The sequence below is a fragment of the Pristiophorus japonicus genome, chromosome 2, assembly GCF_044704955.1.
Source record: "Pristiophorus japonicus isolate sPriJap1 chromosome 2, sPriJap1.hap1, whole genome shotgun sequence".
Classification (NCBI taxonomy): domain Eukaryota; kingdom Metazoa; phylum Chordata; class Chondrichthyes; family Pristiophoridae; genus Pristiophorus; species Pristiophorus japonicus.
The window spans coordinates 266,629,891-266,655,921 of NC_091978.1; the positions used below are offsets into that span (position 1 = coordinate 266,629,891).

At 43.7% G+C, this 26,031-nt stretch overlaps 1 protein-coding gene across 4 annotated transcripts in view; it reads left to right on the forward strand.

Annotated features, from left to right (window-relative positions):
• The window catches only part of spock3 (SPARC (osteonectin), cwcv and kazal like domains proteoglycan 3), a 1,033,635-nt gene extending 1,009,128 nt beyond the window's left edge, over positions 1-24,507 (forward strand). For all 4 annotated transcript variants that reach the window (XM_070871342.1, XM_070871338.1, XM_070871346.1 and 1 more), the window contains 3 exons: positions 17,734-17,796; positions 20,899-21,036; positions 22,637-24,507. In XM_070871342.1, the coding sequence (XP_070727443.1) occupies positions 17,734-17,796; positions 20,899-21,036; positions 22,637-22,803 (368 nt within the window). In that variant the 3' untranslated portion in view covers positions 22,804-24,507. The remainder of the gene's footprint in view (positions 1-17,733; positions 17,797-20,898; positions 21,037-22,636) is intronic.
• Positions 24,508-26,031: the final 1,524 nt, after the last annotated feature.

Below are 26,031 nucleotides of genomic sequence, written 5' to 3' on the forward strand. Positions count from 1 at the left end.
CAACTTTGGCAGAAGTGTAAAAGGGATGTAGTGGATCGGCTGCCCGTTATACACCCGGCCCCGGTTTTCCTATCCATTGACCTCTCAGAAAGGAATAAGCTGTTTTGTTCCTCAACAAAAATGGAATAGAATTGTTGTCCGAATTAAATAAGTGTATATTAATGGAGCCTTATTCATCCCCATATTGCTTGGCAAGACAAACAAAATGAGTTGTTGTTGGTAGTTCTGTAATATCCATGTCCAGGTTTCCACTTTGATTTGAAAGCAGTTTCCTCTGATAAGATTACTGGGTGGATTCATTATTTACAAAACAATCTAAAAAGGCATTGAGGTACAGTCTGGCTACTTCAATTGAATAGTTAATAGGATGTATTCTTGTGGTGCAACAACTTTGCAAAAAATACATTAGTATGTTAAAATACTTTGTCCACTCAATGAGGTACTGTAGCTGAAAACCAGAAATGCACTTGCTTATCTTAAATGGGCAGCCTCTTTTTCCTGCCAAAAGTTTGTGCCGCTGATGAGGTTTCCTGGGGTCAGCTGATTTGCATAGTGATTGACGGATTCCCATTGGAGAATGCCAGTCAGTGGCCAGGAATAAAGAGGGAGGCAGGAATTCATGGCTGGAGGCATACATTAAAAGATTGAAGAACAAAAGCAGTCAAAGGCACCGGATGGAGAATACACTCGAGGGGCGGATACATGGCTGTAGTCACACCTGAGGGGCGCAAGTTGGGGGCGGTGCAGAGAGGCTGCCACGATGACATCACCACGGCACCTCGTCACCACGGCTCCCCCCTTCAGTTAAAGGGGAGAGCCTTCGTGATTTTAAAACTTCGGTCCACTGTGCCACCAGGGAGGGTTTCGGCTGGGTCAGCGGTCTGACACCCAAAAGGGATGTTAGGCTGCCTGTTGGTAGCCCAGCCGAATCCGGTGCATAATTTTCAGGCCGACATAGCAGTTGGCCGACAAAAAAAACATGGCAGCAGCGGCAGTCCTCATTAAGGAAAGCCACACCACCATTGCAGAAGGCCACAGCCTCACTGGACTACTGAGGAAAAGCTTGTTTTGGCACTGAGAGAAAGCATGAAAGGGGTACTGAAGGAATGATCAGCCATGATCTTATTGAATGGCGGTGCAGGCTCGAAGGGCCGAATGGCCTACTCCTGCACCTATTTTCTATGTTTCTATGCATCAATTGTTTTGATTGATTAGGTAGTGCAGTAGGCTGTGGTTTGTCTGATATCTGCTGGATCATTGCGAGAGCCTATCAACAATCCAGTACCATGAGTCGGGGCAGGCACAGAGGCCCCCAGGTGATACAGCTGTCTCTCAGGATAGTGAGACATGTGTGAACTCCTTCATGTCCATGTAAAGCTTTTATGAAGAAGGAAACCATCTACAGGACCTGGCTACAAATGTGGAACAGCAGCCAGAAGCTGATCCTCATCAGAGCCAAAGTTCAGTAAGAAGCTTGCCATGAACATTCCCTGAGAATTCACTTGTACAGGAGCGGCCAGCCAGTTCTCTCAATCCTGACATTAGAGGGGCACTAAGAAGGAGCATGAGGTTAGGAAATGAAAATAGATCACTTCAAGGCACAAGGAGGAGCACCATGGTGGATAGTAGCAATGGGATATAATGATTGATCGCTGTTGGATGGGAGGAGGCCCGATCGCCTGGTCAGAGGCTCACCTGGCTCACCAGGCGTCGTCAAGGATCAGGAAATGGGTGGGGCAACTGAGTCGGCCACGTCCAAGGAGGAGGAGGTCACCGAGGGAGGGGAGAGGTCCAGGTCGCCGCTGTAGGAGGCTCAGTCACCACTGGTTGGAGTATAGTCCTGTCATCGTCGTCGTTGCTGATGGCTGGAGGTTTGGAGGGAAAGTCCGTGCCTGAGGTAGGCCTAAATTTCTGGGATTTGTGGGATTAAGGGTTTTAAGTAAAGAAATGCACCCCCTATTAGGGTCTATTAAGGCCAGAGGAATTTAAACAGTGGAAGGGGGGAGGTTGGGGGTGGAAAGGTGTCGGATGGCGACAGATGATAAAGATAAGGTTGTTTTGGCGGGGAGCTTCTTAGTGAGCTGCCACTCTGGCGGCCATCTTGTTTAGCCTCCTCCCATCCAGCGGCGGTGGCTGGGCCTCTCCTCCTCAACGGCGATCGGGCCTTCTCCCCTTCAGCGACGACGGCTGGGCCTCTCCTCCTTCAATGGTGGCTGGGCCTCACCTCCTCAATGGCGATCGGGCCTTTTCCCCTTCAGCGACGATGGCTGGCCCTCTCCTCCTTCAATGGTGGCTGGGCCTCTCCTCCTCAACAGCGGACGGGCCTTTTCCCCTTCAGCAACGACAGCTGGGCCTCTCCTCCTTCAATGGTGGCTGGGCCTCACCTCCTCAATGCCGATCGGGCCTCCTCCCCTTCAGCGACGACTGGGCCTCTCCTTCTCCACTGATGACCTGGCCTCTTCTCCTCCAGTAAAATGGCTGTGTCCATCCTGACCCACACTGAACACCAGTGGACCACTGACCCTCCCAATGCCTGCCCCCAACCTAGCCGCGGACCACCTACCATCTCAACGAAGGGCGCTACTCAGCGCCGAGCTTGCAGCCAACATCTCGCCGTAGGCAACTAGGCTCATACAGCAGTATGGCAGAGAGGCACTGTTGGTGCGAATGCATGACCTCATCCCTCTCATCTGGAGGGAGGAGAGCATGCTGGGAGATCACAGAGCTACAGTGATCATGACTATCTTTAAAAAAGGGGACAAGTCTGACTGCGGCAACTACAGAGGAATCTCCTTGTTATCAGCCACTGGGAAAGTTGTCGCTAGAGTCCTCCTCAATCATCTTCTCCCTGTGGCTGAGGAGCTCCTCCCAGAGTCACAGTGCAGATTTCGACCCCTACGGGCACAACGGACATGATTTTTACAGAGTGACAGCTGCAAGAAAAATGCAGGGAGCAGCACCAACCCTTGTACATGGCCTTCTTTGAACTTACAAAGGCCTTTGACACTGTCAACCGTGAGGGTCTATGGAGCATCCACCTCCATTTCGGATGCCCCCAAAAGTTTGTCACCATCCTCCGCCTGCTCCTCTTACCAACGGATCCATCACAGACCAATCCATGTCCGGACTGGGGTCAAGCAGGGCTGCGTCATCGCGCCAACCTTCTTCTCAATCTTCCTCGCTGCCATGCTCCACCTCACACTCAACAAGCTCCTCGCTGGAGTGGAACTAAACTACAGAACCAGTGGAAACCTGTTCAAACTTCGTCATCTCCAGGCCAGATCCAAGACCACCCCAACCTCTGTCGTCAAGCTACAGTACGCGGACGACGCCTGCATCTGCACACACACAGAGGCTGAACTCCAAGTCATATTCACCATATTCACTGAGGCGTATGAAAGCATGGGCCTTACACTAAACATCAGTAAGACAAAGGTCCTCCACCAGTCTGTCCTCCCCGCACACCACTGCCCCCCAGTCATCAAGATCCACGGCGTGGCCCTGGACAACGTGGACCATTTCCCATACCTTGGGAGCCTCTTATCAACAAGGGCAGGCATTGACAATGAGATTTAACACTGCCTCCAGTGCGCCAGTGCAGCCTTCGGCCACCTGAGGAAAAGAGTGTTCGAAGACCAGGCCCTCAAATCTGCCACCAAGCTCATGGCCTACAGTGCTGTAGTAATACCCACCCTCCTGCGTGGCTCAGAGACATGGACCATGTACAGCAGATGCTGGAGAAATACTACCAACGATGTCTCCGCAAGATCCTTCAAATCCTCTGGGAGGACAGTCGCATCAACATTAGTGTCCTCGAGCAGGCCAACACCCCCAGCATTGAAGCACTGACCACACTCGATCAGCTCCGCTGGACAGGCCACATTGTTCGCATGCCTGACATGAGATTCCCAAAGCAAGCGCTCTACTTGGAACTCTTTCACAGCAAACGAGCCAAAGGTGGGCAGAGGAAACGTTTCAAGGACACCCTCAAAGCCTCCCTGATAAAGTGCAACATCCCCACCGGCACCTGGGAGTCCCTGGCCAAGGGCCACTCCAAGTGGAGGAAGTGCATCAGGGAGGGCGCTGAGCACCTCGAGTCTCATCGCTGAGAGCATGCAGAAATCAAGAGCAGGCAACGGAACGAGCGTGCGGCCAACCATTCCCACCCAACCTTTCCCTCAACGACTGTCTGTCCCACCTGTGACAGGGACTGTGTTTCTCGCATTGGACTGTACAGCCACCTAAGAACTCATTTTTAGAGTGGAAGCAAGTCTTCCTTGATTCTGAGGGACTGCCTATGATGATGATGCTGATGATAATGGTTGAATGATTGATTAGTCTGCAGTAATAAATGATGCAGTATTTTTGGACATAATCATAATTTCTGACTGTTCAGATAGCATTCTCTATGTCGGATGGCATAGGAATGTATTATTCAGATGAGAGTGTCACAGGCTTAGGATTGTAGTCAGTGGTACTCCTGGGTGTCCAACAACCAGCCAGATGTATAAGCAGGACCCTGAAATATGGCTGGCATTAGAACAAAGGGATTAAGAGAGCTACCAGGGTATTGAGCAATTACATACATGATGTGCTGGTGGTCACAAATGAGCTGAACGTTGATGTAGCAAAACCTCTCTCGATTCACATATGATGCTGCGTCAATGGAAACACCTCTTTGCCTCAATGGCACCCTGAACGCTGAGAAAGTCAGTCATTCTATTGAAGCAAACCCTCCTCTCATGACTTGAACTCAAGTCCTTTGACAACATTCCATTCTGCTATACTTTTGAATAATGATTCTGTAACATTCCACATACACATTTGTACTACACATCTGGATACATTGATAATGCATCCAGCTGTTTACTAGTCTGAAAGAATCAAAATGCATAGACGTTTAGGACTACTGTGACCTTCACTTTGACTGAGAGGGTAGTTGGGTTCTTTGAGATAGGACTTAGATCCACGTTGAGCACACTACACATCTCCTTAATGGTCTCTTTCAGGAACCTCAGCGTCTTTAGGAGGTTATGTCTTTGTGCCTCCAGAGTAGGGGATACAGGCATGTGTAAGAAGAAGACATGACAACAATAGAGGTAGTCATAAACATTAGCACGATTTCAGATTTGAGTACAAACATGTGCCATTTACTGCATGCAGGCAGAGAGGAATGCGAGCACTCGGGTGGCGAGCAGGTCACAGCTAATGATGGGTCTCAGACTGGCAGCTCCCTTTTGAGCTCCTCTCCTTTGTAACTCCATCCATGGCCAATTTGCCTTCCTTTACTCTTCCCCGCCAGTCTTCTTTCCTCCACTGCACAAGACCCCATGTTTCTAACAATGGGTAAATTTTAGCTCACTCTACAAGTTCGAGCTAAAGTTAAACCCAACTTTACAGAGCACATTGCCCATCCCCCAGCCCTGCTTGTTCTGCTCTTTTTACCAGCTTGGAATCAGTTCCTATTTGATCTCCTGTGCCATCAGGACTGTGCAGTTCTGCTGGACAACACAGTATGCTTTGGCTGCCATGTATCTGTGCCACTCAGAGTCTTCAAGTTTAAGGTAACCTGCTCCAGCCTCCTGTGCCCATCCCCCACCTGCTGCTGTTACCTGCTGGGCTTCAGGACTGTGTTTCAGTGAACTGGTGCCTTCTCAGTTTTACTCAGCTGCCATATATTAGTATTGCACCACAATTCTGACTGAGCCTTGTAGATGATGACTAGGCTTTGAGAGATCAGGAGATGAGCCCTCATTGTAGAGTACCCAGTCATTGCCCTGTTCTTGTAGCCACAGTGTTGGTTATGCTTCTGGTCAGTGGTAATGGTAGGGGACTCAGTAATGGTGGTGCCATTGAAGGTCAAATGGAGATAGCTGGGCTCTCTCAGGTTCCAGATGGTTATTACCTGCCACTTGTCAGCCCAAACCTGGATGTTATCTGGGTCCTGCTGTAAGCTGCATGGGCTGCTTTATTATCAGATGAACTGTAAATGGGAGTTAACACTGTGCAGTCATCAGCAAACAGCCTCATTCCTGACATTATGGAGGGTAGGTCATTGATGAAGCAATTGAAGATGGTTAGGCCAAGGACACCTCCCTGAGGAATTCCTGCAGTGAATTCCTGAAGCTGCAATGACTGGCCTCCGCCAACATAACCATTTTCTGCATGTCAGTTATGACTCCAGCCACTGGAGGGCATCCCATTTGACTCAGCCATCGATCTTAATTTTACTAGGGTTCATTGATGCCATAATAAGTTGAATACTGCCTTGATGCCAATGGGCAAGTATTCTCACCTGAACCTCTGGCAATCAGCCCTGCATCCATGTCTGGATCAACAAAAAACTGATGATAAATTTGTACACGGCAATGGTTAGATCACAGGTGGAGTACTGAGTGCAGCTTTGGGCCACCCATTACAGAAAGGCATTAAAGCCATTAAGAATGTACAACATAGATTCATCATGATGTTACCAGCGATGGAAAACTATAATTGCGAGGAAAGATTTGAATAATATGAGGTGGAAATCATTTAGGCTCATTTTCAGGCCTGAAATGGGCACCGCGCATGGAGCGTACATCGCAACATTTTCTGTGTAAGCTGTCAGCACATGCCGCGCTTTCACAAGCAGCCCACCCATTTTCAAATGAAGAATTTCCAGCCACTTACCCCGCTGGCTGTGACCCGACGGTAAGCTATGAAGGATTTTGATAGGGTGAATAGGGAAAGATGGTTGGGGAGTCAGTATCAAGAGGTCATGAGGTAGAAATTGCCCCCCACCCGAAACGGGCCGCTCCCACCCCGTTTCGGTGGTCTTTATCACAGCTGCGGTTCAGATCGCCTCTTGAGTGACATTTGGCTCTTTGTTTTTTTGTTTTGATCCGGAAGTCGGTCATAATGGGGGCGGTGACAACACCTGAGGGGTGGATATGCGGCAGTGACAGCAACTGATGGGCGGAGGTTGGGTGTGGAGCAGAGTCACCACCGCGATGACGTTATCACGGCACCGCGTCACCACAGCTCTCCCCTTCACTTAAAGGGGAGAGCCATCGTGATTTCAAAACTTCGGCCCATTGGGCCACCAGGGAGGGTTTTGGTCGGGCCAGCGGCCTGGCACCCAAGAGCGGCTCGACCAAACCCGGGGGTATAATTGTTGGGCCGACATGGCAGTCGGCCGGCAAAAAAAAAAAAATGGCGGCAGCGGCAGTGCATTCTCCCCTGCAGAAGGCCACAGCATCACTGGACCACTGGGAAAAAGCTTGTTTTGGCACCTCTGGGCGGGCCGAAGATTTTCCGAAGGGAATGTCGCCGTCGGGGGTTAGATCGGCGGTGCGCACGGCGATTGGCGTGCTTACCACTGATCGGCATCAGCAGAGCCACAGGAGGGGGATCGGGGCACCGCCGGGAAAGCTCGGGAGGGCACTTGGGCCATTCCACCAAAAGTCGGCAGCCACTCTACTCCGCGATGGTAACAGGCCTTAAGGAGAGTGATAATTTCGGTTCCCATCATTTTAAAATTTTCACGATAGAGAGGGGCTGTGGAAAATTCCTTGCTATAAAATATATAGCGAGTAGTTCAGAGAGAGATGATTAAATATTTTAAAGTCAAAATGGATAAACATTTGAAGCAGTCTGCACATAGAGGTCTTCAACAGAGTGGATTTAAACAGAGTGGTTTATTTGGAAATTTGGGAATTTCTGGTAAGTATTGAGTAAATAGAAGCTGTACATAGTGAAATCTAGTTCAACATTTTGATTTAAATCTGGAACTTTAAACTGTAGTTAACAGAAGTTGCCTGTCAGTGGCAGTTAACTGTCAGTCAGCTGTAAATGTTTGTCTTGAATAGGTGTTAATCACAGAATAGGGGAGCTGAGTCAACACTTGTAAATTGGGTGTAGCTCCGAAGAATATAAAAGTCAAGTTTTTCAGAGGTTTTAAAGTGGGTGGACTTAAGCAGAGTGGTTTATTTGGGAATTTGGAAAGCATGGGAATTCAGGGAAGATTAAAATAAATTTAAAAAGTAAACATACATAAGTGATATTCCCAATCTAAAAATCTAATTAATTAAATAAGCTGATTGCTGATGGGTGTGCTTTGCTAAGCTTTAGAGATTATTTCTGCTCGATAGTTCCGAGTCTATTAAATAGAGGCACGGCAGGGCAGCTCAGTCCCATGGAGTGCACATCCCATGGCATGTGGGAAGTCCTGGATACTTCGCGCAGCCTGGACGATCACGTCTGCAGGAGATGTCTCCAGCTGCAGCAATTCGAGCTCTGCGTTTCGGAGCTTGAGATGCGGTTGGAGTCACTGCAGTGCATTCGCGAGACTGAGAATTTCGTGGATAGCACGTTTGAGGAGGTGGTCATCCCACAGGTTAAGAGTGTGCAGCCAAAGAGGAAGTGGATGACCACCAGACAGATGAGGAGTACTAGGCAGGTAGTGCATAGTCCCCCAAGTCTATCTTGCTCTCCAACCAGTATTCTGTTCTGAGTACTGCTGAAACCAATGGTGCTTCAGGGGACTGCAGCCAAAGACAAGTCCTCGGCACCACGAGTAGCTCAGCTGCACAGGTGGGTGAGGAAGAAGAACGCAAAAGCAATAGTGGTAAGGGATTCAATAATCAGGGGAGCAGACAGGCGTTTCTGTGTCCGCAGATGTGACTCCAGGATGGTATGTTGCCTCCCTGGTGCCAGGATATCAAGGATATCACCGAACGGCTGCAAGACGTTCTGGGGAGAGAGGGAGACCAACCAGAGGTCGTGGTCCATATCGGTACCAATGACATAGGTAGAAAGAAGGATGAGGTCCTGCAGGCAGAATTTAGGGAGCTAGGAGAGAGATTAAAAAGCAGGACCTCAAAAATAGTGATCTCTGGATTACTGCCAGTGCCACGAGCTAGTGAGTACAGAAATAGGAGGATAGAGAAGATGAATGTGTGGTTGGAGAGATGGTGCAGGCAGGAGGGCTTTAGATTCCTGAGGCACTGGGGCCGTTTATAGAACATAAGAACATAAGAAATAGGAACAGGTGTAGGCCATACGGCCCCTCGAGCCTGCTCCGCCATTCAATAAGATCATGGCTGATCTGATCATGGACTCAGCTCCACATCCCCACCCGCTCCCCATAACCCCTTATCCCCTTATCGTTTAAGAGACTGTCTATTTCTGTCTTAAATTTATCCAATATCCTAGCTTCCACAGCTCTCTGAGGCAGCGAATTCCACAGATTTACAATCCTCTGAGAGATGAAATTTCTACTCATCTCTGTTTTAAATGGGTGGTCCCTTATTCTAAGATCAAGCCCTCTAGTTCTAGTCTCCCCCATCAGTGGAAACATCCTCTCTGCATCCACCTTGTCAAGCCCTCTCATGATCTTATACGTTTCGATAAGATCACTTCTCATTCTTCTGAACTCCAATGAGTAGAGGCCCAACCTACTCAACCTTTCCTCATAAGTCAACCCCCTCATCCCTGGAATCAGCCTAGTGAACCTTCTCTGAACTGCCTCCAAAGCAAGTATATCCTTTCGTAAATATGGAAACCAAAACTGCACGTAGTATTCCAGGTGTGGTCTCACCAAAAGCTTGTATAACTGTAGCAAGACTTCCCTGCTTTTATAGTCCATCCCCTTTGCAATAAACACCAAGATACCATTGGCCTTCCTGATCACTTGCTGTACCTGCATACTATCCTTTTGTGTTTCATGCATAAGTACCCCCAGGTGCCGCTGTACTGCAGCACTTTGCAATCTTTCTCCATTTAAATAATAATTTGCTCTTTGATTTTTTTCTGCCAAAATGCATGACCTCACACTTTCCAACATTATACTCCATCTGACAAATTTTTGCCCACTCACTTAGCCTGTCTATGTCCTTTTGCAGATTTTTTGTGTCCTCCTCACACGCTGCTTTTCCTCCCATCTTTTGTATCGTCAGCAAACTTGGCTACATTACACTCAGTCCCTTCTTCCAAGTCATTAATTTAGATTGTAAATAGTTGGGGTCCTAGCACTGATCCTTGCAGCACCCCACGAGTTACTGGTTACCAACCAGAGAATGAACCATTTATCCTGACTCTCTGTTCTCTGTTAGTTAGCCAATTCACTATCCATGCTAATATATTACTCCCAATCTTGTGAACTTTTATCTTGTGCAGTAACCTTTTATATGGCACCTTGTCAAATGCCTTCTGAAAGTCAAAATACAGCACATCCACTGGTTCCCCTTTATCCACCCTGTTCGTTACATCCTCAAAGAATTCCAGCAAATTTGTCAAACATGACTTCCCCTTCATAAATCCATGCTGACTCTGCCTGACCAAATTTTGCTTATCCAAAAGTCCTGCTGCTGCTTCTTTAATAATGGACTCCAACATTTTCCCAACCACAGATGTTAGGCTAACTGGTCTATAGTTTCCTGCTTTTTGTCTGCCTCCTTTTTTAAATAGGGGCCTTACATTTGCAGTTTTCCAATCTTCTGGGACCTCCATGGAATTTTAGATAGAAACATAGAAACATAGAAAATAGATGCAGGAGTCGGCCATTCGGCCCTTCGAGCCTGCACCACCTTTCACTAAGATCATGGTTGATCATTCACTCAGTACCCCTTTCCTGCTTTCTCTCCTACCCCTTGATCCCGTTAGCCGTAAGGGCCATACCTAACTCCCTTTTGCATATATCCAATGAACTGGCATCAACAACTTTCTGCGGCAGGAAATTGCACAGTTAACAACTCTCTGAGTGAAGAAGTTTCTCCTCATCTCAGTCCTAAAGAAAGCGGGAATGGGATACTGAAGTTGCATGTTCAGCCATGAACTCATTGAATGGCGGTGCAGGCTCGAAGGGCCGAATGGCCTACTCCTGCACCTATTTTCTATGTTTTTAACGATGTTAAATGACCTACCCCTTATCTTAAGACTGTGTCCCCTGGTTCTGGACTTCCCCAACATCGGGTACATTCTTCCCGCATCTAACCTGTCCAGTCCCGTCAGAATCTTATACGTTTCTATGAGATCCCCTCTAATCCTTCTAAACTCCAGTGTATAAAGGCCCAATTGATCCAGTCTCTCTACACATGTCAGTCCAGCCATCCCTGGAATCAGTCTGGTGAACCTTCGCTGCACTCCCTCAATAGCAAGTACGTCCTTCCTCAGATTAGGAGACCAAAACTGAACACAATATTCCAGATGAGGTCTCACCAAGGCCCTGTACAACTGCAAGACCCTGTAAGACCTCCCTGCTCCTATACTCAAATCCCCTAGCTATGAAGCCAACATATTATTTGCCTTCTTCACCGCCTGCTGTACCTGCATGCCAACTTTCAATGACTGATGAACCATGACACCCAGGTCTTGTTGCACCTCCCCTTTTCCTAATCTGCCGCCATTCAGATAATATTCTGCCTACGTGCTTTTGCCCCCAAAGTAGATAACCTCACATTTATCCACATTATACTGCATCTGCCATGCATTTGCCCATTTACCTAACCTGTCCAAGTCACCCTGCAGCCTCTTAGCGACCTCCTGACAGCTCACACCGCCACCCAGTTTAGTGTCATCTGCAAACTTGGAGATATTCATTCAATTCCTTCATCTAACTCATTAATGTATATTGTAAAGAGCAGGGGTCCCAGCATTGAGCCCTGCGGCACCCCACTAGTCACTGCCTGCCATTCTGAAAAAGACCCATTTATCCCGACTCTCTGCTTCCTGTCTGCCAACCAGTTCTCTATCCATGTCAGTGCATTACCCCCAATACCATGTGCTTTAATTTTGCACACCAATCTCTTGTTTGGGACCTTGTCAAAAGCTTTTTGAAAGTCCAAATACACCACATCCACTGGTTCTCCCTTGTCCACTCTGCTAGTTACATCCTTAAAAAATTCCAGAAAATTCGTCAAGCATGATTTTCCTTTCATAAATCTTGGATCGATCCTGTCACTGCTTTTCAAATGCGCTGCTATTTTATCCTTAATGATTGATTCCAACATTTCCCCCACTACTGATGTCAACCTAACCGGTCTATAATTACCCATTTTCTCTCTCCCTCCTTTTTTAAAAAGTGGTGTTACATTAGCTACCCTCCAGTCCAAAGAAATTGATCCAGAGTCGATAGACTGTTGGAAAATGATAACTACTGCATCCACTATTTCTAGGGCCACTTCCTTAAGTAAATTCCTTTGGTAAATTCCTTTGGTAAATTGCAACCAATACATCCACAATCCCTGCCGCTACTTCTCTTAAGACCCTAGGATGCAAGGCATCAGGGACAGGGGATTTATCTGTCTTTAGTCCCATTATCCTACTGAGTACTACCTCCTTAGTGATTGTGATTGTGTTAAGTTCCTCTCCCCCCCGCCCCCCCCGCCCTATAGCCCCTTGACTATCCACTGTTGGAATATTGTTAGTGTCCTCTACCATAACGATTGATACAAAATCATTTTTCAGAGTTTCTGCCATTTTCATGTTCCCCATTACTAATTGCCTCGGTCTCGTCCTCTAAGGGACCAACGTTTACTTTAGCCACTCTTCTTTTTTATATACCTATAGAAACTCTTGCTATCTGTTTTTATATTTTATGCTAGTTTACTTTCATAGTCTTATCTTCCCTTTCTTAATCATTTTTTTTAGTCGCTCTTTGCTGGCTTTTAAAAGCTTCCCAGTCTTCTGTTCTCCCACTAGTTTTGGCCACTTTGTATGCCCTTGTTTTTAGTTGGATACCGTCTTTTATTTCTTTAGTTAGCCACGGATGGCTATCTTTTCTCTTACATCCTTTCCTCCTCACTGGAATATACTTTTCTTGTGAGTTGTGAACTATCTCCTTAAAAGGTGTATAGGAAATAAGACCGATGAGCTGAGAGCACAGATTGATACTTGGGAGTATGATATTATAGCTATTATTGAGACAGGGCTGAAAGAAGGGAAGGTATGGCAGCTCAACAGTCCTGGTTACAGGGTTTTCAGACGGGATAGAGAGGTGGGGTAATAAAGGAGGGTGGGGGGGGAGAGGGGTCATCAACCGAGGCCATATGAGTTGAATTAAAGAACGAAAAGGGGTGATCACACTACTGGGAGTGTACTATAGACCCCCAAGCAGTCAGAGGGAGATAGAAGAACAAATATGTGGGCAAATTGCTGCAAAGTGCAAAAATTATAGAGCTGTAATAGCGGGGGATTTCAACTACCCTAATATTAACTGGGAAAAGGGTTGTGTGAATGGGTGCGGAATTCCTAAAATGCATTCAGGAGAACTTCTTTAGCCAGTATGTAACAAGCCCAACAAGGGAGGGACAGTTCTGGACTTGGTTGGGGAATGAAGAGTGGCAGGTGGAAGGGCAATGGGAGAGCATTTTGGTGCTAGTGATCATAATTCAGTAAGATTTAGGGTAGTTATGGAAAAGGACAAAGGGAGACCAGGAGTAAAAGTTCTCAATTGGGGTAAAGCCTATTTTGCTGAGCTGAGATGAGATATGGCCAAAGTGGACTGGAAGTGGTTACTTGATGGTAAATCAGTGTCATAGCAGTGGGAGGCATTCAAGGAGGAGATCCTGAGGGTACAGAGCAAGAATGTTCCCTTAAAAAAAGGTGCGGCTATCAAATCTAAAGCCCCCTGGATGTCAAGGGACATACAGGGTAAGATAAAGAAAGAAAGGGAAGTTTATGACAGATACCGGGAACTCAACACTGCAGAGACTCTAGAGGAGTATAAGAAGTGCAGGGGTGGAATTAAAAAAGTATATCAGGAAAGCAAAGAGAGAGCATGAAAGAATGTTGGCAAATAAAATCAGAGAAAACCCAAAGATGTTTTATAAATACATTCAGAGCGAGGTTAACTAGAGAAAGAGTGGGCCTATTAGAGACCAGAAAGGAAATCTGTGTGTGGAGGCGGATTCTTAATGAATATTTTGTATCCGTTTTCACAAAAGAGAGGGGCGATGCAGACTTTGTAATGAGCGAGGAGGAGTGTTGAAATATTAGATGAGATAAACATAGTGAGAGAGGAAGTATAAGGGTTTAGCAGCTTTGAAAGTGGATAAATCCCCAGGCCTGGATGAAATGTATCCCAGGCTGTTAAGAGAAGCAAAAGGGGAAATAGTAGAGGCTCTGACCATCAATTTCCAATCCTCTCTGGCTACAGGTGCAATGCGAGAGAACTGGAGGACTGCTAATGTTGTACCTTTGTTTAAAAAGGGAGAAAAGGATAGACCAAATAATTACAGGCCAGTCGGCCTAACCTCGGTGGTGGGAAAACTATTAGAAAAAATCCTGAGGGATAGGAAAAATTTTCATTTGGAAAGACATGGATTAATCAAGGACAGTCAGCATGAATTTGTCAAGGGAAGCTTGTGTCTGACTAACTTGATTGAATTTTTCAAGGAGGTAACCAGGAGGGTCGATGAGGGCAGTGCATATGATGTAGTGTATATGGATTTTGATAAGGTCCCACATGACAGACTGTATCGCAAAAGTAATAATCCATGGGATCCAGGGCAAAGTGGCAAGTTAGATTCAAAATTGGCTCAGAGGCAGGAAGCAAAGGATAATGGTTGCTGTGTATTTTGTGACTGGAAGGCTATATCCAGTGGGGTTCTGCAGAGCTCAGTGCTGAATCCCTTGCTTTTATCAATGGTATATATCAATGACTTGGACATAAATGTTGGGGATATGATTAAGAGGTTTGCAGATGACACTAAAATAGGCTGTGTGGTTGATAATGAAGAAGAAACCTTCACCACATTTAAAAGATACTTGGATGTGCACTTAAAGTGCCGGAAACTACAGGAATGCGGACCAAGAGCTGGAAAGTGGGATTAGGCTGGATAGCTCTTGGTCGGCCGGCGTGGACATGATGGGTCGAAATGCCCTCCTTCCGTGCTGTAAATTTCTATGGGCCCGACTTTGGTGGACATACCACCCACTACCACCTGTAGAACGTCTGCATACTGCCGAAAATTGGAAGTTTCATGGAAAAACAGCTGCATACCACCGACATACCACCCGGCGTGACTTTGGTCGGTGACATACCGCCAGGCGGTGTGCATACTATCCGCCCACACGCACAGTCTGAAAAAATGTGGTTAATGCTGGTGGTATGTCAACGGTATGTAAACTACAATGTTCATCCCCCCCAGCTATCTATTCCTCACCCCAGCGATTTCTCCCCCCCTCCCCCAGAGATATAGTCCTTCCCCCCCAGAGAGTCCTAAGCCCCCCTAGAGAGATCTAATCCCCCAGAGATCTAGTCCTCCCACCCCCAGAGATCTAATACCCCCCCAGATATCTATTCCGCCATCCCCCCCCCAGAAAGATGTTAAAATAAATAAATAAATAACAATAATAAATTTTATTCACACAACAACCTAAGTATTATAAATAAATCAAAAACACTGGACAAAACAATTAAAAATCTAAACTTCCCTGGAGACACTTATCTGCGATCCGATGTCGGCAGTCTCTGGCCTCCGGACTGCTCTTCTGGGGGGTGGGGGGGTGGGGGAGAACAGAAATTGATGGAAGAGCGCGCGTGCGTAGAACCCGGGACCTGAAGAGTCCCGAGTCCCAGACAACTTACCCTGCACCGCTGGAGCAGATCGTCCGTCGCACTCCGCTGGCACACCGCTCAGGACCACCTGGACCAATGTTGCCAACACTTGTGCCAGCGGTACCGGGTGGTGAAGATTGACTGACCACTGTGAGACCGCCGAGAATTGGGCAGTTCATCAAAGTCGGGCCCATGATTCTATGATTCTATGAAGCAGGGGAAGATAAAGGGATGTGGGAAGAGAACAGAGCCGTGGGATTTGGACAACTGCTGTTAATGTCATTTTTTAAATTAAAAATTAGAACTATTGGTGCTAAGGGAGTGCAATCAATTACCTGGTGATTTATTAGACTCCTATGATGTCTTTAAAATTGAACTTTCCATCCTTATACGATAGCAACACTGAATGACGGTAATGCACAACAAGCCACTGCCTATAATTATTCTGTGTTGAGAATTGGTCTATGACATTTTGATTAGTCTTTGATTTCAATCAGTGTCCAAATGGATGGTTGCAGTGTTCTATGGAGGAGTTTTATAAATTAGAATATCAATGAACCTAATTGATTTAAAAGAAAAACCCAACACCTTGGGACAAAGTAAGAGTCAGTATTATGTCTGGGTAATTACTCTTTGATATTCTATTTCTTTAAATAAATCTTATTAATAGCTATTTAAATCCAATTTCATTCAAGCAGATTTATAAAAATAACAGCATTTCAGTATTTTTTCTTAACCAGCTGACCAGTATCGCACTCTATTAACAATGAAGATATTTTGATATCATGACATCACTAATTCATTGTTTATTAATTACTCAAAAAGAAAAATTAATTCCAAGATCCTCCCAGCTAAGTAAGGAATTAAGGCACTGAGTAACTAAGGGAACCCAAATGCATTACCATTGGTTTGCTTAATTCATGTACATGTATCCGGCTGCTGAAGGTGAGTCCAAAACCTTGGATTCTTGAACGAGAAATCCAAAGGGGCAGACAGGTTTAGCAGCAAACATGTAGCTGATGCTGAATAAATCCAGTGCTGCAGTTGAAGGTCATAGAGATTCAGAATTGACAAGTAGATGCAAAGGATCCCAGTAGATGCTAAGAATAAGAAGAATACTTGAGTTTATAAATACCTGTAGAAGACAGGAAACCAGAGAAAATGGATATAATAAATGTTTAGTTGGAAGTAATTGTCATCAGACAGAATTAAATTGATCTGAATTACAGTGTGCTGTCTTTTTCAAATCATACACATAGGGGGAAAATGTTCCATTTTGAATTGATTTCCATTTTCAAGGGAGCATTTTCGTGGGTCTGTGCCCAAGCAAACTGGATTGCCTGGCCACAGCGAAAAGCAGAAAACCGGGCAGGTCGGTGTGCATGTCTGTTTCAGATTTTAAATTTATGAAGGGAAAATCAGGCAGGTTTCTTTAGAGATGTAGGCTGCAACCCACACAATTATCCCACACTCACTGCAACCGTGAGATCCAGTGCGGTTAGTCGGAGACCCAGGAAATCTCCCCTCTAGTGACTTTAATGTAACTGTCCCCACCACAAACTCTGATATTGTTAAACTCAACCCCTAGTTCTTTCCTTATGGAAATCAACTTCTTAATCTGAAGCGCCCACCCCTCTTTGTAAGGAACCTGTTGTGACATTCAGATTCCTCTTCATAGGGGAGGTGAGTGTGGGAGCAGCACACCTCTCCCCACTTGTCTGGCTAGTTACCACCAATGTTTCTGGAGTCTTCGAGGGAGCTATACCATGAAACATCCACTCACAGAGGAACTTGCCCGGGCCCTGCAAACTTTGACAAGGTAAGTAACAAAGTAGATGTAAACACAGGCTAACTGCCATGAGAGTATCTCAGTAGATTTTCTACGCCATACAATCAGCAGGAATTCAAATTATATATGTCCATCTAATTAGTTCCACCAGGCACAAATACTCGACTGATTTTTTTAATTAAAGAAAAATCTTGTTCTGTACAAAATCCCACCATAGTCTCAGGTTTTCATTTTCTAAACAAATATGTTAATTTTATCACAGTGCAGAATAATCAGGAAGGTGTAAATGTTTTAGAGGTCTCTGGAGTAAGACATTTTACATCATAGGTATCCAATTGATACAGTTTAGCACTTTTGTCTTTGATCATCTGGAAACTTTTCAGATAACATGTTGAATTAATTCCAGATCCGCCCTGCCAGATGGAACTGAGCAATATTCAAAGACAACAAGGGGGAAAGAAACTGCTTGGTGAGTTCTAGATTAAGTCCATGTTATTTTTGTTTCAATAGTAATCTTATGTCAATATTTAGAACAAATATTTGCTGGACTTTATTTATTTGAACTTATTGTCACCACAATAATGCACCAGTTGCTTGTGTTCGATCAATGATAACTCTATATTTTTATTTGAGATTTGTTTTAAGTTTGTGATTTATAACTGACCGCCACCGATTGTTGCAATATAAATCGGGTGGCAAGTGGGAGTTCACTTTGTACCCAGATGCTGTTTTCAGGGGGTGGGACCAATGGCGGTAACATATATGGAAGAAGAGAATGGTATATGGAAGGGTGCCAGGAAAGTCAGGCTGCATGAACAATGTGACCAACCTTTGTTTTGACAGAAGCTTAGTACATGTGGAGGCTCCTCTTCCCAATGGAAGCTGGGTGTGTGAGTTAGGCACAGGATATAGTTCGTGCAGCCTGCCCTGCCTTTGTATGCCGCCCTCTTCTTCCATACACGTCAGTTGGAGAGATTTTCATTGGGAAACCTATTGCTGCTGATAATGGTACTGAGGGCAAAAAATAAATGATTTACATCAGTAGAACGGCACCACTAAGATATATCTTTGCCTGGTTAGGTTCCAACTTCTCCCCCTAATTTCAATACATTTAGACTCAAATTCCCTAACCTCCCCCCCACCCCGCAAATTAGGTCCCTTTCCTCCAATACATCAAATTCAAAATTTTTGTCCTCATTTACAAATCTTTCTACGGCTTTATCTCGCACTACATTTGCAGCCTATGCCTCAGCATGTAAACATTTGTCCACTGACTCTGGTTTCCTGTGCAAGCCCTCTCTTCTCTCACTCCATCATCAGTGGCAGTGCCTTCAGCTGTTTAAGCTCTACAGCAAAGAAGTTGTTCCCTATATCACTCTCCCTTGCTTTCTTTCTCCTGATGTCCTGGCGAACACCTACCCCTCAACCAGTATCACTAAAACAGATTATTTGGTCATTTATTTCATTGCAGTTTGTAGTGAGGCTGTAAAGTGCCTTGGGACATCCTGAGTTCGTGAAAGATGGTAGATGAATGCACATTTTTTCTTTTAAAAGTTTCCTCAAAGCTTATTTTCATCATAGAACATCCACTTCTACTTGCTAGTCCAAGTCTTCAACACCTATGGGATTGACGTTTCAAATGGTCTCCTCCCTAGTCTCCCTAACACCATCCTTCATAAATTTCAACTCATTCAGAATCCATGTCATCCCCTGCTCATCACCCTCACCCGTGCCAAGTTTCACCCACTGCATGTGGTCCAGCAAACCAACCTTATGATCTTTGTCCCCATCTTTAGATTCCTTCATGGCCTCCCTCTATCCTAAAAGGAATCTTCCACAGTCAATGTCCACATTCTTCACTCATCTGACTCGATATTCCTGCCTCTTGCTGGATCATTGTCAGAGGCTGATCAGTAATTCAGTAATGTCTCTACCCTCTGGAATTATCCCAAAAAGCCACTATTCTTCGCTTGCACCCTTTTTTTTCCTTTGAAAGTTCCTTAAAAACTCCTCTCTTTGACTGTACCTTAAGTGTCTCCACCTTCTCAAATTTACTTTTGAGGTTCAGCCTCTACTTTTCCACATTCTTACATTGATACATTTATTTTATGTGAAGAGTGTAAATAGTTGTTGCTTACATGGCCTGTAACAGAAAACCTGTGAATAGCCGTGCTCAATTTTTTTTTATTCGTTCATGAGATGTGGGCATCGCTGGCAAGGCCAGATTTTATTGCCCATCACTAATTGCATTTGAGAAAGTGATGGTGAGCCAACATTTCAGAGGGCAGTTAAGAGTCAACCACATTGCTGTGGGTCTGGAGTCACATATAGGCCAGACTGGGTAAGGATGGCAGATTTCCTTCCCTAAAGGACATTAGTGAACCAGATGGGTTTTTATGATATTCTGGCAGTTTCTTGGTCACTAGCTTTGTATTCCAGATTTCTTTTTAATTAACTGAATTTAAATTCCCCAGCTGCCATGCTTGGATTTGAACTCACAACTCTGGATCATTATTCCAGAACTCTGGATTACTAGTCCAGTAACAACCACTGTCCTATTGTATGCAGTGATTAAAATGCATAGGTTTTCCTTGTTGGTGCCAGGATTCATTGTATATAAGTTGTTGAAATAGCCTAAAGCCAGCTCAAGGGAGCCTTACTGATACTTTTGAAGAAAACTCAGCCATCTTTGGTCTGATAAACTGAAAAGGAATACATTGGATTGCAGACATTATGACCTAGCCTGGAGATTATGTTCAACAATTCCTGAGTTCTAAATGTGCTTTTATCAATTTCCTCTCAAGTTTTACAGAAGCATTAACCTGTTTATTTTAAATAAGTTAACACTTCCGTTGAAACAGCAGAGAGGCATTTGAAATGAATGCGCTAAAGGCGCAGCAATTTCCCAAGTTTCCTTTTCAATAGATGGTAATGGGTTACTGCTGGGGATAAATCTGCTCCATTGCTACTTTGTATACTTTGCACTACTAATGGCAACCACCAGATTAACTATTCAAATATTCTGTTGGTGGTTCATGTCAAAACATATGTTAAAGAGGGCTAAGACTTGGTTAACCTTATCACGGCTGACTTTAGAAGAATTAAAAATTGGGAGCCAGCAGAAAATTCTGCAGCATGTACTCAACTACGTCATTCCCTCCTTTCCATGGTAAGGTACCACAGCTCGAGTTAATGCCAGAATTGTTTAACCCAGTGGTTGCTATTATCTCCAAATAAATAACACTCAAATGTCACTTGGCATTGAGAAGAAAATTGCTAACAGATTTTATAAATACTCTTTAATGGTAAATACTGAGAAAATATTTTGTATTGTTACTTTTGGTGAAGCAACCTCTCATTGCAAGTGTCTTGAAATTTATTTGGTTCATAATTGAATTAACTTTTAGCGAGTGAGCATTCAAGGCGATTCAAGGGTCACAAGGCCGACTAGTTTATTTTGAGCGGGGAGCAGGCACAACTGAAACAAGATATCTCATTCGCTGCATCCAGACTGTTAAATTAGTTCAAATGTTGTCATGCATATTTCATGACATGTATTTGGTTACTTCAGGAATTTTTCTTCCAACCTGTGATGAAGATGGTTATTATAAAGTGACCCAGTGTCATGGCAGCGTGGGACAATGCTGGTGCGTTGACCGATATGGGAATGAAATAGGAGGATCTAGATCTGGTGGATCTCCAGACTGTGGTATGCACTAAAACCAAAGCAAGACTTCTAGTCTCATATACTAATACAGGTTGAACCTTCCTTATCCAGGACTCTCTTATCTGGCACCACCCCTCGTCCAGCACCATTCTTGGCCACCGGGTGGCGCATGCGCAGAACTCCGACATGAACAAATTGAACAAATTGAAGTCCTTCCTTGCTGTCGACTCCCGCAATCGCTGGCCTGACCCCGCGATCCACTGCCTATCCCTCCCGCCCCCATGATCTCTCTGCCGCACTCCCAGCCTCAAGCCAACCAGCCCCGATATCCCCTTACTCAGTACCTGTACCATACAATTTAACGTGACCTCCCCTCGTCCAGCAAAATCCCTTATCCGGCACAGGCCAGGTCCTGAGGGTGCCAATTAAGAGAGGTTCAACGTGTACTTCAGACACCTGCAATATTTAAAAATCTGTAAATCACATGTAAATTCCATGAGGTGATACTGAGCTATTATTCCATTGTGGTGATGCTAACGTTCTTAGCACAGCAGTTCTAGTTATTCTGAAATTGTTTTTGAATGTGGCTAATTACTAATAATTTTCTGTTTTCGTTCATTACTAATTTATGATTTTGTCAAATTCCCTGTCCAGCTGCATCTTAGTTATTTTATTTAATTTAGAGAATGTCAAACAGATCTGACTCTTTTTAGCTAAAAAAAAAACAATGAAAACTTAAATCTAGATTAATGCCATCCAGATTGCAGTTTGTTCAAACCATAATGTAGGTTAACGCCTGTGAAAGAACTAATTGACTGTTTCAGCAGAGTTAAATGGGCATGGTTCCAGGAACGCACAGCACTTTACAGCCCATTAGGTTGCTTTGGAAAGGTAGAGCCAGCAAAATACACCAGAGATCCTGCAGCTAATATCATAGGCAAGAGTGGGAAAGTGATTTTACGTTCCACAAGAATGAAGCACACTATTCTCAAAGAGGTAACTGGAGACAGATTAAAATATGCACATAATGCAGTGAATAAATAGTTACTTCTTAAACTTCTTAATTTCCTTTAACATAAATCCATTTGTTGCACATTACTACTAGTGATCTATGCCAGAGTTCCCTCAGTTTTGGGGCATTAAGATTCACTAATGTTCACTTCACATTGCTATTGTAGTATCACTCACAACAGCATAAAGCTGTTATACAAGCATAAGAAATAGTAGCATTAAATGTCTATTTGGGAACAATGAATTGAACGTGAACCCTGGCTGTTTTATTCACCTCCATTGCCCAGGCCATGGAAGCATATTGTAGCACATGCATTACTGCAATAGCTGATTCACCACAGACCAGAAATCAAACACAAGATCTTCGTGGCTCAGCACGGCACTATATGGTGCTTTATTCACTGAGCAGTGGGGAGAAACCCACTCCCCAATCTATTTTTAAGATGTGTAAAATATAACATTATTCCTTTATTTAAACTACAATTATGTTCATAATGAATGTGACACTAAGGAGATTAGCATTACAGTTTATATATCAAAGTTATATCAAATATCAGCACAAAGAAGCATACTATTACTGATTAGGGCATGTTTTCACAATTAAATATTTTGTTGGTGGTTTCTTTTCTAGGTAGTGATATAGAGATTTCAGGTGACTTTGGCAGTGGTGACTTCCATGAGTGGTCAGATGATGAGGATGATGAGGAAGATATCAATGATGAGGAAGAAGATGAAGTTGACAATGAAGATGACGAAGATGATGATGATGAATATGATGTAGGTGGCTACATATGGTAGTCTGGGAAATGTAATGAACTTTAATATTTTGCACGTTTCTATAGTGAAATCTCATGAGTTACTAGATACATTAAAAATGAACAAAAGATATTTCGGTCAGCGTGTATATTTTGTACAATTATACCCTCAAACATGGTTACTCCAGAAATAGGTCGACATCACTTCAAAATTGTTGCAGTACTTCTTTACTCTGCGTCATTTTTGAAAACATAAATTAAAAATTATAATCCAGTTAAGAGAAATACGATACTAGAACAAATGAGAAAACCTCAATTTTTGTTTGAAAATCAGTTTCCTTTAAATTGTGTTGTCGTTGTACATAGTCGCATTGTGATGCAGTAAATCTAGGCTCCTCCTCCACAAATGACTTGTGTACACTGCTCATTAGTGTTGACCCTAAAACCACTAGTCACAGCATTGATGTGCAATTTTTTTGGAAACTCTTGTTTATTCAGACTGCAAAGGTTTAAATACGCTTATGATATCAATATATAAACAAAAATTGATTTTAGTCAATAATTAGTCAACTTTTACATTTGGACAAATGCTATTTCTTCAGAATTATGTGGTGGAATTTGCAGCAGTTAGAATTGTTAGACAGCAGTGGTTGGTTTATACCATACCTCGACCTAAACATTTTAAAGGATATGGATTCCTTGACTACCTGAGTGAGTTTTTTTCATTTTTTCTTCCAATAAAATTGAAATTCTTTTTAAAGGGATATATATCATTTTAATTACTAGTTTAAAATGAATAGAAGTCACATTGCGATGTGCCTTTCAACTTAAAAAATATAAATAGTTTTTGTTTGTGTACTAAAGATAGGAGTTCAGGTAATATTTAAGCACACCTGATCACAGCATAAATACAACAGTTGCAAACATAGAAACATAGAAAATAGGTGCAGGAGTAGGCCATTCGGCCCTTCGGGCCTGCACCACCATTCAATAAGATCATGGCTGATCATTCCTTCAGTACCCCTTTCCTGCTTTCTCTCCATACCCCTTGATCCCCTTAGCCGTAAGAGCCATATCTAACTCCTTCTTGAATATATCCAATAAACTGGCATCAACAACTCTCTGCGGCAAGGAATTCCACAGGTTAACAACTCTGAGTGAAGAAGTTTCTCCTCATCTCAGTCCTAAATGGCCTACCCCTTATCCTAAGACTATATACCCTGGTTCTGGACTTCCCCAACATTGGGAACATTCTTCCCGCATCTAACCTGTCCAGTCCCGTCAGAACATGCGATAAGAGAAAAATTATTTTAAATAATTACTTTTTCAGTAGTTATGGCAGTAATCATATGGACTATAAGTATACACCAGTAATGTGTAGCAATAGCACTTAACAATTTTGCTATAGACTAAATTGCCCTGCATTTATGTTAGCATGTTAATTGATTGTATAGACATGTTGGAATTCCACTGCCTTGATGCATACTGGAGTTGAGACTTTTAAGTCCTTTGTCAACTAAAATCAACGTTGTTTGTACCTGTAGTTACTAACATAACTTTACACTGTGTGCTGTTTATTTAGAACATATGATTGTTGGTCTTAAATGTTACTCCTGAAATCTGGACTAAAGGAAAATCATGAATACTATAATTAATTTTTCCTTATAAACTGAATTTGCGTTATAAAATGAAAAAGCTATGCTGCATTTTTTTTTACTGTTTATGTATAGTTTGCAATAATAAAGGACTCCTGTAACCAACTACACTGATTCGTATTATTGCCGTTAAATAATATTAATGTTCTTTCTAATAATCTGAAAAACTCACATTCGAGAGAAATTATTTTTTGTTGTTTCGCCAAACTCAAGAAAGCAGATTTAAGAGACCAGTCGTGAGATATGTAGAGCCAGCACACCCGAGCTACATCACTGGTTCCTGTGTTGCTCTTTGACTGGGTACAGAATTTGATACGTATATGCATGTACACAGCTCCACTCACTGGCTTCCAAATGTTGGTTAAACTTTAATTTAGGAGAGATATGACTATCTCCCTGATAATTTTTAAAATTCTCTATGCTGTCTGGCTGGTGTGGAACCTATGAGGTGTGAAAAAACCTCCTGAACGTGGTCTGACATCTCTTGTTTTAATCATAGAATCATACAGCTCAGAAGGAGGCCATTCAGCACATGTGCCTGTGCCGGCTCCAATTAGTCTCTCTCTCATGCTCCTTCCTCATAGCCCTGCAATCTTTCCCTTCAAATATTTATCAAATTCACTTTTAAAAGTTACTATTGAATTTGCTTCCACCACCCTTCAGGCAATGCATTCCTGATCATAATAACTTGCTACGTAAAATAATTTATCCTTGGTTCTTATGCCAATTATCTAAAACTGTTCATTATTAATATTAATTAATTAAATAACTTAAGTAAATTAATATTCATTCTCAGCTTGTGGACATCTGGCAAGACCAGCATTTATTGCCCATCCCTAGCTGCCATTGAGAAGATGGTGGTGGGCCTTCTTGAACCACTGCAGTCCGTGTGTTGAAGGTGCTCCCACAATGCTTTTCAGTGGGACTGGGGAGTTCCAAGATTTTGCTCCAGCAGCGATGAAGGAACGGTGAGACATCCAAGGCAGGATATATGTGACTTGAAAGAGAACTTGAAGGTGATGCTGTTCCATGCACCTGCTGCCTCTGCCCTTGCTCTTCTACATAGTGGAGGTCGTGGAGGCTTAGTACAGACCAGAATGTTAACAACGTCAGAGTTATACTTCCAGTTTTGCAACAGTGTGCATCCAAAGCCACTTTACATCAACACAAACCAGAAGTAGAATCAGGGTATTAAATTATAAACTGAAAATGCTGGAAATAATCAGTATGTCAGACAACATCTGTGGCGAGAGAAACAAACTTAATGGCTGGTGCTCAGCGGGCAGAATCGATGGTGGGTCGGCAATTAAATGTGAATTTATTTACAGTGGGAGAGCCAATTTAAATGATTAGTGGCTTGTTTACCGCCACTTAACAGCAACAAAAACTTTTATTTATATAGGCCTTTAATGTAGTAAAATGTCTCGAGGCGCTTCGCAGGAGTGTTATAAATTAAAACAAATATATTTGAGACCGAGCCACATCGAAAGAAATTACGGCAGATGTCCAAAAGCTTGGTCAAAGAGGTAGGTTTTAAGGAGCATCTTAAAGGAGGAAATAGAGGCGGAGATGTTTAGGGAGGGAATTTCAGAGCTTAGGACTCAGGCAGCTGAATG